The sequence below is a fragment of the Xyrauchen texanus genome, chromosome 12, assembly GCF_025860055.1.
Source record: "Xyrauchen texanus isolate HMW12.3.18 chromosome 12, RBS_HiC_50CHRs, whole genome shotgun sequence".
NCBI lineage: Eukaryota > Metazoa > Chordata > Actinopteri > Cypriniformes > Catostomidae > Xyrauchen > Xyrauchen texanus.
The window spans coordinates 7,138,054-7,151,360 of record NC_068287.1 but is presented as its reverse complement, the minus strand read 5'-3'; the positions used below and the strand labels follow the sequence as shown (position 1 = coordinate 7,151,360).

The following is a 13,307-nucleotide window of genomic DNA, read 5'->3' as shown; positions in this document are numbered from 1 at the left end:
GATATCATCGAGATATAATAGCCTTCACTGAGGAGTGTAAAAGATGCAAAGTTATGCATTTCCTTTGAATTAATGAGTACATTTGTCATCATATTCAGTTTGTTTGTACTTCTCCAGGATCAAGTGGAGCACCTCAAAGCTCTAAATGTTCCAGCGCGTTCCATCAACTCCAAACTCCCCTCCGCTGAGCGCCATCAGATCCTGGCAGACCTGGAGAGTGAGAGTCCTCGACTCAAACTGCTCTACATCACTCCTGAGATGGTGGCGTCTCCATCGTTTCAGCCCTGCCTGAACTCGCTGTCTTCTCGTGGTCTCCTGGCGTATCTGGCGGTGGATGAAGCTCACTGTGTGTCTCAGTGGGGTCATGACTTCAGACCCGATTATCTGAAGCTTGGCGAGCTCCGCTCTCGTCTGCATGGTGTTCCCTGCATCGCGTTAACTGCAACGGCTCCCAAGAGGGTGCAGGAAGACATCGGATGCTCGCTGAAACTGAGATCACCACTCGTCTTCACCATGCCCGTTTTCCGTAAAAACTTGAGTTATGATGTGATCTTCCGTGATCTGTTGCCTGATCCTTATGTCCACTTGCTTGCATTTGCTAAAGAGGCACTGGGAGGAACTTCGGCAGAAAAGGTCAGTCTGTTGTTAAATGGATAACTTCCCCAAAAAGTTGTCATTATTTACTAGTGATCATGATTTTTCTGAACCCTTGTGAAGTTGTCCAAGCTGCTCTTTTCCACACACAAGTGAATGGGGACTGATGCTATTCAGCTCTATAAATCTATTATGGTTTGCATACATTCAAATATGGCATGTCAGGATTTTGCACCTTAATGACAAGTCATACAAGATCCATTGACATTTGATGTTTTTGTTGTCAAACCTGGGAAGAATTCACAGAATTCACAGAAATGTGCGCATGACGCACCATAATTGAATGTACTTACAAATACAAATTAGATTTGAGAGCTAAGGTCTAGTCATTTTTATTTGTATAGCACCTTTCACAACACACATCGTTTCAAAGCAGCTTTACAGGAAATCAGGCATTTACAGAAAATGAAACTGTATATCTGTAATGTCTTAGAGTGATCATTGTGTAGTTTGATTAAATATGATTGTGAATTGTGTTTAAAATTAAGTAATTAAATAATAATTGTATTAATAACCCCAGTGAGCAAGCTGAAGGCGACTGTGGCAAGGAACACAAAACTCCATTAGATGTAGATTAATGGAGAAAAATAACTTTGAGAGAAACCAGAATCACTGTGGGGGCCAGTTACCCCCTGGCTAACATCATGAATATAATGTCAATATTGCTTATGTATAGTTAAAATCATGGTTTAAAATTATTAAACTAAGTAAGTGTTAAGGGTCTGTGTTTAAACAAAGATTTAGTTTGAACTGTAAGTTTACTGACCAATGTCTTTGAAGTCCATCCTGGATTAACTGCAGAAGTTCACCTAGATAGATGCATTGTCCTTGTTAATTGGCTGATGAAGGCTTTTGTTGGCAATTAATTGATAGTCATTGTATTCCATTTCAAGAGTGTAATCCATCAATAAGCCGAGGTGATGCAGGCAGAGATCAGTGAGGTGCATCACAGTTCAACCTTGCCGGTAATTTTGGTGAGGTCTATTTTAAATCCAAAATTCAGGCAATGGAATATGAAGTATCCCATGTCTTATGGTTAGAGTTGGCATCAGTTCATCCTCTGAAGTCCATCATAATAGAATGAAGTGATGTTTGGCTGGCACCGGGTGCATTTAGTCATCATCAATCAGCGACACGTAGCAGTGGAGTCCAACACGAAGCAGGAATGGTGCTGGATCCAGCCGGTTCTGGTGACCTCAGGATAGGAGTCCCTAGGTTGAGACAGGGAAACAAATAAAATAATATAAGCATAGATGCCATTCAATTAGAGTTATAGATCATGATCAATGTTTCTGGTTCCGGCAAACTAAACTAAATCAGCTTAATTGTGGGTCGGAGGATAAATTAGGTGTATGCCTGGCTAAATAGATGAGTCTTTAGTCTAGACTTAAACTGAGGGAGTGTGTCTGCATCTCGAACAGTGTTAGGGAGACTATTGCATAGTTTAGGAGCCAAATATGAAAAGGATCTACCTCCTTTTGTAGATTTTGATATTCTAGGAGCTATTAACAGGCCAGAATTTTGCGATCGTAATGAACGTGATGGAATATAGCATTGTAGAATGTCACTTAAGTACTGCGGAGCTAGACCATTTAAAGCTTACGTAGTAGTAGTATAGTTAAGTTAACAATATTAAAATGAATAAGAAATTGAACAGGTAGCCAATGTAACGATGATAAAATGGGGCTAATATGATCATATTCCTTGGTTCACGTTAGCACTCTGGCTGCTGAATTTTGAACCAATTGAAGTTTATTTTTTGATCTTGCTGGACATCCTCCCAGTAATGCATTACAATAATCTAGTCTTGAGGTCATGAACGCAAGAATTAGTTTTTCAGCATCAGCAACAGAGAGCATATGCCTTAATTTTGCAATATTTCTTAGGTGGAAGAATGCTGTTCTACAAACATTGGTAATTTGATGTTCAAAGGACAGATTGGTATCAAATATAACACCTAAGTTCTTCGCTGTTGAAGATGATGTAACCGTACATCCATCGAGAGTCAAATTATATTGTAGTGGCTTATTTTTAGAGTTTTTTTGCTCCAATAATTAGTACCTATATTTTGTCGGAATTGAGTAGAAGGAAATTTCTGGCCATCCAGTCTTTTATTTCATTGATACACTCTGCTAATTTAGAGAATTGTGAAATCTCAAGAATTCAGAAATAAGAAATATAAAGCTGGGAATCATCAGCATAACAGTGGAAACTTACTCCACAATTCCTGATAATATCTCCCAGGGGAAGCATATACAAGGAGAAAAGCAGAGGCCCTAAAACTGATCCCTGTGGCACTCCATATTTTACTTTTGTTTGGATTGACAATTCCTCATTTACATAGACAAAGTTGTAGCGGTCTGCTAAATATGACCTAAACTATTCTAATGCTTTTCCACTTATACCAATATAATTCTCCAGCCTATTCAAGAGAATGTCGTGATCTATTGTGTCAAATGCAGCACTAAGATCTAAAAGCTCTAGAAGAGAAATGCAGCCGCAATCAGTTGATAAGAGTCTCTTATCAGTCTCTGTACTGTGATGAGTCCTAAATCCTGACTGAAATTGTTTATATATACTATTTCTCTGTAGAAATGAACATATTTGGGAGGATACTGCCTTTTCTAGTATTTTAAACATAAACAGGAGATTGGAAATTGGTCTGTAATTAGTCAGTTCTCCAGGATCAAGTTGTGGCTTCTTAATAAGCATTTGACTGCCATTTTAAAGTTTCTTGGGACATGTCCTAAGGATTGCGAGGAGTTAATACTATTAAAAGGCTAAAGAAAGAGGTTCTGAGCTTACAGGGTGTACCTCTTTAAAGAGCTTGCTTGGTATTGAATCTAATATAATGTTGTGGCTTTTGATGTTTCAATAAGTTTTGTTAGCTCTTCGTGACCTATGACAGCGAAGGATTGAAGTTGCATGTGAGGAAAATTATGAGACACTTTTCTGAGGTACTGTGACAGATGATAATTCCATTCCATTTATTTCTGATTATTTCAATTTTATCAGTAAAGAAATTCATGAAGTCATTACTCTTGTTCTGCTATGGAATATCTGGTTCTGTTGAGGCTTTATTCCTAACCAATTTAGCCACAGTACTGAATAAACATCTAGGATTGTTGTGGTTAGTTTCAATGAGTTTGTTAAAATATGCTGACCTGGCAGCTTTTAGTGCCTGTCTGTATCTACAGACACTATCATTCCATGCACCACAAAATACCTCTAAATTATGTATTCTTCCACTTGTGCTCCATTTTCCAAGCTGCTCTCTTGAGAGCATGAGTGTGATCATTGTACCATGGTGCAGAGCTTATTTCTTTAATTTTCTTTAATCGAAGGGGGGGCGATTCTGTCAAGAGTGCTAGAGATGTCTGTATTTATTTTTTCTGTTATTTCATCAAGTTCTTCTAGACTTTGGGGTTTACTGAGTGTATGAGATAGATCTGGAAGATTATTAGTGAAGCTATCTTTAGAGGTCGAAAGAATAATTCGACTTGAACGATAGCGTGGTGTAGGTTGAGTAACATTAGCTGATCGCAGCAAACAAGAAACAAGGTAATGATCTAAGATGTTTTCGCTCTGTGGCAGAATTTCTATGGTATCAACATAAACTCCATATGACAGAATTAAATCTAGCGGATGATTATGGCGATGAGTTAGTCCTGGAAGAATTTCAGTGAACAATGACTTGCATTTTGGTCTGTTCCTCACACATAGTTATTGAATGGTTTCAGAAGACTTGGAATGTAATTTCCAAAAATCATATTGGTTACATTTATTGTGACTTTTTGTCACTTTGACTTCGGAAAGCATCGGTCTAGGTATTCTGCAAAACTCCTTTGACAGAATTCTCAATTTCAGGTGAACTATTCCTTTAAAAGAATGTTCCGGGAGCAATACAAGCTCAATAGACAACGTTTGTTGCATAATGCTGAATACCACAACAAGTTAAATAGAATAAAATATAAATAATTGTATAAAAAAAAAAATAATGAATAAAAAATGATATAGAATAATATGTAAATAATGATAATAATAAATAATACATAATATAAAAATAATAATAAATATTAGAAAAATATATTTTGTGGTAGTCAGTGTAATACTGAATATCACAAAACAATATAGAATAATATGTAAATAATTATAATAAAATAATAATAAATGTTATAGAAATAATTATTATAAAAATAATACTAAATATATATATTTTTTTTTACAATTATAAAAAATGAATGACAATTAATCATCACCAAATGTCATAATCGTGACAGCCCTATAATAGTGTAATATATAAATAATTATAATAGTGTAATATATAAATAATTATAATAATAATAATAATAGTGTAATATATAAATAATAATAATAATAATAGTGTAATATATAAATAATTATAATAGTGTAATATATAAATAATAATAATAATAATAATAGTGTAATATATAAATAATAATAATAATAATAGTGTAATATATAAATAATTATAATAGTGTAAAATATAAATAATTATAATAATAATATTAGTGTAATATATAAATAATAATAATAATATAGTGTTATATATAAATAATAATAATAGTGTAATATATAAATAATAATATAGTGTTATATATTAATAATAATAATATAGTGTTATATATAAATAATAATAATATAGTATGATATAGAAATAATTATAATAAAGAAATGATAATAAATGTTAGAAAATAATATATAAATAATTGTAATAAAACTGTTTTTTTATATATATATATATAAATAATTATTATAAAATAATAATAATACATATTATAAAAATGATCACTTCTTTAAAGGGATTTACAATAGAAGTAAATGGGGCCATTCCAAAACCGTTTCAATACACACTGTCAAGAGAAGCCATGTTAACATGATTTTAGTGTGTTAAAATAATGTATTTAATGGCGATACAACGTGACCAGATTACAGGATTTACCAGCGTTACGTAGCCATGACAAAAAAGTTGTAACACTGGATAAAACTTTACACAGATAAAGTTAGTAAGTGATTTTATGTCCCAAAAATCATGTTAATGTTATCAATGTTAACATGTACATCTTGTGGAAACATGGTATGTTTGAGGGTTTATTGATTGGCCCATTCACTTTCAGCCTAAATGAAACTGCTTTCTGCTTCTTCTTTTTTAATATAAACAATCGAGTGGCGAGTTAAATGTTATCTGTGGTAATCAACGTTATGCAACAAATGCTGTCGATTGAGCTTAACTTGTATTGAACTTGGAAAAGTCCTGATTATATTGCATGAATATGTCATTCTAGATGATATAATGTAAAATATCCATATTTGATTTGCAGGGATGTGGGATTGTTTACTGTCGAACCAGAGAGGGTTGTGAAGAAGTGGCACATAAGTTGACTAAATTAGGAATTGTGTCCAAGCCCTACCACGCAGGTGATTCTGTCTCTGCCACCTTTCCAGACTTATTGATGTTTGTTTGTAATGTTACTGTGCATAGCTGCATGGCAAAGATCATTGTGGATTGTGTTGTGTCTCTGTAGGTCTAAAGGTGGGCGATCGCATAGAGAATCAGGCTGATTGGATGGCTGGTAAAGTGCCTGTTATTGTGGCCACCATCAGTTTTGGTATGGGAGTGGACAAGGCCAATGTCAGGTGAGTCACACGTTACCTGTACACGGGGTCCACTCGTCAAACACCAAATGTGTGTTAAAATGGGCTTTGCCTTGTAAATAAAAACGCCATTTGGCCTGTATGTTTATAAGAACTACAACTTAATCGAACTTTAGAAATGATCTTCTGATCCTCGCTGATAAAACAAGCAAGCAAGCAAACGATTAGAATCAAAGACATGTAGGGATGGGTGGGTATACCGGTAGCCACAATAAACCGGTAGAAATTGATTATCGTCCCAAGAAATGTGCACAGCATTCTATTTACGTGACACGCACATTCTGTTGAAATAAAGAGGGAAGGTGGACCGGCTGCTATTTCCTTTAAATCCCTTTGAACGAGAAGATGAGGAGATTGTGAAGCAAAATTGGTGCGTCCTGTGTTGTGTGGAATTGGTTTGGCTTTAGAAAAATCGATGCAGAGCACACGTGTCTAGTCACGTGTCTATCACAGCACAAACCTTAAAACGCTATGGAGGAAGTCAAACATTTCAAACGGTTAGACAGCCCAACATTCTAACCTCAGACAAGGAAAACAATGTGTCATGCACCAACAAATTTGTTTCATGAAGCTTTTTTAAACAACACATCATCACCTTAATAAAATTCTGTTGAAATGATGTTAGATATATGGAAACAAACCGACCATGTTTGCCTTCACATATTCATATATACTCATATTCATATATACTGTATAGAGATGACTTGAATCTTTAAGAGCCTAATGAACTGTTTATTTAGATATTGCTCATATAAAAGTTTTTTCTCCAGAACTCTACATGGCAACACAAATTTAAAATAGTCATCACATTAGGCCACCTTAACTCACAAGCACAAAGTCAATGGGCATTGTCATGAGGTGTTGGTATTTTCGTGCAAGCGTACGCTAAGTCTAGGTGCAAGTGGGTTTGGCACTAAACGGGTCAATGGAGGTTTTTCTATGGCACTGTCTTCATCATATTATTCAGTCCATTCCTTGTCAAGCACTAGCGAAATAAACAAATACAGTACATTCATTGGAAGTTGGTGGAGTAAATGGACTGTATGCAATGATTAAAATTAATAATTGAAAAAATATATATTATTTTGTGTTCATTGTTAAATGGGACACATTCCTTTTATAAGCATTGAAAACGTGGTTCAGGATTTGATGTTGGCTCTGTTAAATTACAGAGAATCTAAGTATTATTAATCATTTTAATCTATTAACATGGCTAGTATTAAATGAATATTCTGGGTTCAATGCAAGTTAATCTCAGTCTACAGCATTTGTGGTTAATGTTGATAACCAGAAAAATGTAGTTTGGCTCGCTCCTTCTTTTCATTAAAAAAAGCTAAAATCTTGGTTCCGTGTTTAAAACACGTTAAAACACTCACTGTTTCAAAAGTTTAGCCACAAGACATGAAGGATATGTGTGTAAACATGATTTTAGTGTGATAAAGTCACTTACTATCCTTTTCTGTGTAAAGTTAAAGCTCATTTTACAACTTCGTTACCATGACGATGTTATGTCAACAAACCCTAAAATGACTGTAATAATGACAATATAACAACATTAAATCTCAAATAATACACAAGTTTTATTAGAAGAATTAATGCAAGTGCTTTTATAAAAATATAAGCTTCACATTTAGGTGTTTAAAACCTCAAAACATTGGCCACATGCTTTTTCATTGACTCCATTCACTTCCATTGTCCCCAGAAGTGTCTTTCTGTAACCCAGATTTTTTTGAACAAGTCAAAATTAGTTGTGGTAATCAACATTATCAATCAGTTGAGCTTAACTTGTATTAAACCTGGAACATTCCTTTAACGGTGATTGCATCGGCACACACTTCTCTTCTACTGGTCGACGTTGATTTTGAAAAATTATATTCATTTATTGAAACCCCAAAAGATTAAACCAGAAATATTACACATTACCTAAATCTCCTGACCCACATCTGCATGGTTTTATGAATTGCACTGCTGCCACATGATTGGCTGATTAGATAATCGCATGAATAAGTAGATGTACAGGTGTTCCTAATAAAGTGGTCGGTGAGTGTATATACAGTATATACATACAGTGGCAAGAAAAAGCCGTTCTCTGTTGACGTCTCTCATCAACAAGACGTTTCCATCTGCAGAACTGCTGCTCACTCGATGTTTTTTTGTTTTTGGCACCATTTGAGTAAATTCTAGAGACTGTTGTGTGTGAAAATCCCAGAAGATCAGCAGTTACAGAAATACTCAAACCATAGCCCATCTGACACCAACAATCATCCAGCCAATCGTGTGGCAGCAGTGCATAAAATTATGTAGATACAAGTCAGGAGCGTCAGTTAATGTTCACATCAACCATCAGAATGGAGAAAAAAATGTGATATCAGTGATTTGAACTGTGGCATGATTGTTGGGTTGGTTTGAGTATTTCTGTAACTGCGGATCTCCTGAGATTTTCACACACAACAGTCTCCAGAATTTACTCAAATGGTGCCAAAAACAAAAAACATCCAGTGAGTGGCAGTTCTGCAGATGGAAACACCTTGTTGATGAGAGAGATCAACAGAGAATGGCCAGACTGGTTTGAACTGACAAAGTCTACAGTAACTCAGATAACCGATCTGTACAATTGTGGTGAGAAGAATATAATCTCAGAATGCTACTCTGAGTGGATTGGTGCTGTTTTGGCGGCAAGAGGGGGACCTACACAATATTAGGCAGGTGGTTTTAATGTTGTGGCTGATTGGTGTGTATACACACATATAGAGATATTTTTTATTTTTTTATAAAAATCATTAAAAGAAATACAGTTTTGTGGCTGATTTTCTCAATTCACGCACCATTGGCCAGTGTGGCAAAAAGTTAATATTGAATCTTTTTTGCAGCTATGATAAAATACTCTACCCATTACTCATTCTACACAATTGTAAAACATTTCTCTCTACATGTGAGATACATATCTATTTAAAAAGTACATTTCTAACGTGTGTATATGATATACTGTGTTTGAGTCGTGTATAGATTTCTGATAAGAGTGTATGTTTTAAGGTTTGTAGTTCACTGGAATGTGGCGAAGTCATTGGCGAGTTATTATCAAGAGTCCGGGAGAGCTGGCCGTGATGGACTGCCTTCCTCATGCAGGATTTACTACTCACCCAAAGACAGAGACCAACTCGGCTTCCTCATCCGCAAAGAGATCACACGCAAACAGGTTAGGAGGGCCATGAAATCTTCATGAAAGATTTCTTCGTACTTTAAAGTTAAGGCTGAAATGTGTGATTTACAGTATGTACCACTGGTGGCACCTAAAAGAATGGAAATATGTTTGTCTGATTGGCTCAACTTGTCCCGGCCCCAGACATAACAGCATTGGCTGAACCAATGGTGTGAGTTTGGAAGGGAACTACCTGTTTGTCCCAACAATGGGAGATGGGAGGAGTTTTTTGTAATCTATTTGAAAACCGATGATTCTTTTTGCTTTTGATTACTCAATTCAGCTTTAAGAGCCAGTTACAGCCAGTTTACACTGGAAGCGAGCCACGTTAAAATACATAAATAAAAATCATAGTAAAAAATTGACAAGATATTTATGTATAAAATAATTTTATTGTAGATGGATTGGGAAAGTAAAGTATCTGGAGTAACTCTGCTGTGTGTCAAAAAGCATCATGTGGCATCTGAAAGGGCTTCCAGGATAGACATGGTGATGTGCCGCTCATTTCTTGTGTAGACTCCGTGTTAGTAAGACACTTCTTATGTGCTATAGTTTGTCATTGTTTGTGTCTGATATACTGTGTGTTTGAAAATGACTCTTTAATTCAGGAAAAGCGGGGATCGGAAAAAGAACGGGATAAAGCGCCCATCCTGGACTTTGATGCCATGATTGCTTTTTGTGAACAAGAAGGGTGAGTTCATACATAAGCTAATAAACACTGGATTTAATGACCAATAAACATTTATTAAAAATGAATAGACTAAACACAGACAAAACCTTCATCCTCCTGTTTCTAACTCGGCAAAATTCTAGGTCTGCATTTGTGTAAGCAAACACCAGGGGGCAGGCTTTAGCACTGGTTTGTCAGAGTGATTTATCTACAGCATAGTGCTTCTCACTCTTCATATTTAAGGGGGAGGGAGGCATGCTGCTCTAGAGAGAGCTTTCGCAGACAGATATTTTTGTCTATGTATAAAAAGATCTTCTGATTTGCTTCATCACTTTACTTGATGGGCTTCATGTAGGTGAGAGTGGTGTTAGCTGTACCACTTAAAACTTAAAAGTTTAGTTCACTCAGAAATGAAAATTGTCCCTCATGTCTGACTTTATTTCTTCTGCTGAACACAAATGAAGATTTTTAGGAGAATATTTCAGCTCTGTAAGTTCAAACAATGCAAGTAAATGATGGCCAAAACTTTGAAGCTCCAAAAGCAAGTCTGAAGACAGGGTTTAATCCATGTCTTCAGAAGTGATATGATAGGTGTGGGTGAGAAACAGATGATAAAACTTGTGAAAAAAGGTATATTTTCTATGGTAATAAGAGTTTTTGTCCTAACCAGCACTGCCGAGCGTCAATCATTCTATACAATGTACTGTTTTCTATTTTCGGCATTGTGCAGGTAACTCCATCCACTCTGAACTGGCACCGCTCAAAAAACTTTCTAAAAATAAGGCTGGGCATAGAAATGCATCAATTCTTCGAATACATACTCCTCAGACATGTCTAAAGTTCTGTTCTGTTTTGTGTGCAGCTGTGTAGTGTTCTGTTATTGCTATCACTGTGGGGGACCTGTTTTAGTTAAAACAATGTTTAGCACGTTTAATCAACAGCTTTATTAAAAAACATTATTGAAACTTTTTATTTATTTATACAAATTCAATTTATAAAGGCACTTTCCCATTCAAAAATCACGTTTTGCTGCAGTTGTTCACATTTTCTAAAAGATAAGATCCAGTAACCAGCCAGAAAAAGTTACATTATTCAGAATATTTTAATATAGTGAACAGATTTTCAAAAATTTTCATAAGCATAACATTTTTTTATATTCTTGATACAAAGAAGTTAGTTTACAAAAAGATAATTTGTGGGACTGAACAGACTAAGGCATTGTTATTCCACATTCCAACCATCAAGGTTGCAGGGAAATATGAAATGTTGCTTCCTCCTTCCTCAAACTTTATAATGCTAAGATAGCTTCTTCAATACATAACTTTTTGAAGAAAACCCTTGGTTATTTTCTTTGAACAGTGGGTTTCTCTTTGCCAGTTCTCCCTCAAAATTATTTTTGAAGACCCCAGTTCAAAGACTTCATAGTAGTATTTTCTGCATTTGGATGTAACTCTGTAATGATGTGATCGTTATCAGTTAATCCACTGGCACAGCTTACCCCCAAGCATCTGACTAGTATTTTAGGAAGAATGCATAATTCGGTAATTAATGACTAATCGTTAGCCAACTAATTTACATGGTATTATTTGTGGTGGTGGCGTAGTGGGCTAAAGCACAGAACTGGTAAGCCGGTTTGATCCCCACAGCCACCACTGTTGTGTCCTTGAGAAAGTCACTTAACTCCAGGTTGCTCCGGGTGGATTGTCCCAGTAATAAGTGCACTGTAAGTCGCTTTATATAAAAGCGTCTGCCAAATGCATAAATGTACATGTATTATACCTTAACAATTCATCAACATGCATGATATACAGGTGCTGGTCATATAATTAGAATATCATCAAAAAGTTGATTTATTTCAGTAATTCCATTCAAAAAGTGAAACTTGGATAATGTATACATTAAGTCCACACAGACTGATATATTTCAAGTGTTCATTCCTTTTAATTTTGATGATTATAACTGACAACTAATGAAAACCCCCAAAATCAGTATCTCAGAAAATTAGAATATTGTGAAAAGGTTCAATATTGAAGACACCGGGTGCCACACTCTAATCAGCTAATTAACTCAAAACACCTGCAAAGGCCTTTAAATGGTCTCTCAGTCTAGTTCTGTAGGCTACACAATCATGGGGAAGACTGCTGACTTGACAGCTGTCCAAAAGATGACCATTGACACCTTGCACAAGGAGGGCAAGACACAAAAGGTCATTGCTAAAGAGGCTGGCTGTTCACAGAGCTCTGTGTCCAAGCACATGAATAGAGAGGCGAAGGGAAGGAAAAGATGTGGTAGAAAAAAGTGTACAAGCAATAGGGATAACCGCATCCTGGAGAGGATTGTGAAACAAAACCCATTCAAAAATGTGGGGGAGATTCACAAAGAGTGGACTGCAGCTGGAGTCAGTGCTTCAAGAACCACCACGCACAGACGTGTGCAAGACACGGGTTTCAGCTGTCGCATTCCTTGTGTCAAGCCACTCTTGAACAAGACACAGCGTCAGAAACGTCTCGCCTGGGCTAAAGACAAAAAGGACTGGACTGCTGCTGAGTGGTCCAAAGTTATGTTCTCTGATGAAAGTAAATTTTGCATCTCATGTGGAAACCAAGGTCCCAGAGTCTGGAGGAAGAGAGGAGAGGCACAGAATCCACGTTGCTTGAAGTCCAGTGTAAAGTTTCCACAGTCAGTGATGGTTTGGGGTGCCATGTCATCTGCTGGTGTTGGTCCACTGTGTTTTCTGAGGTCCAAGGTCAACGCAGCCGTGTACCAGGAAGTTTTAGAGCACTTCATGCTTCATGCTGCTGACCAACTTTATGGAGATGCAGATTTCATTTTCCAACAGGACTTGGCACCTGCCCACACTGCCAAAGCTACCAGTACCTGGTTTAAGGACCATGGTATCCCTGTTCTTAATTGGCCAGCAAACTCGCCTGACCTTAACCCTATAGAAAATCTATGGGGTATTGTGAAGAGGAAGATGCGATACGCCAGACCCAACAATGCAGAAGAGCTGAAGGACACTATCAGAGCAACCTGGGCTCTCATAACACCCGAGCAGTGTCACAGACTGATCGACTCCATGCCACGCCGCATTGCTGCAGTAATTCAGGC

General features: G+C 36.4%; 1 protein-coding gene across 1 annotated transcript in view; it reads left to right on the top strand.

Annotated features, from left to right (window-relative positions):
- The window catches only part of recql5 (RecQ helicase-like 5), a 41,058-nt gene that overhangs the window by 599 nt on the left and 27,152 nt on the right, over nt 1-13,307 (top strand). Inside the window, exons 3-7 of the mRNA XM_052140126.1 lie at nt 118-633; nt 5,997-6,093; nt 6,201-6,312; nt 9,364-9,526; nt 10,138-10,220. Coding sequence (XP_051996086.1) covers nt 118-633; nt 5,997-6,093; nt 6,201-6,312; nt 9,364-9,526; nt 10,138-10,220 — 971 coding nt within the window. The remainder of the gene's footprint in view (nt 1-117; nt 634-5,996; nt 6,094-6,200; nt 6,313-9,363; nt 9,527-10,137; nt 10,221-13,307) is intronic.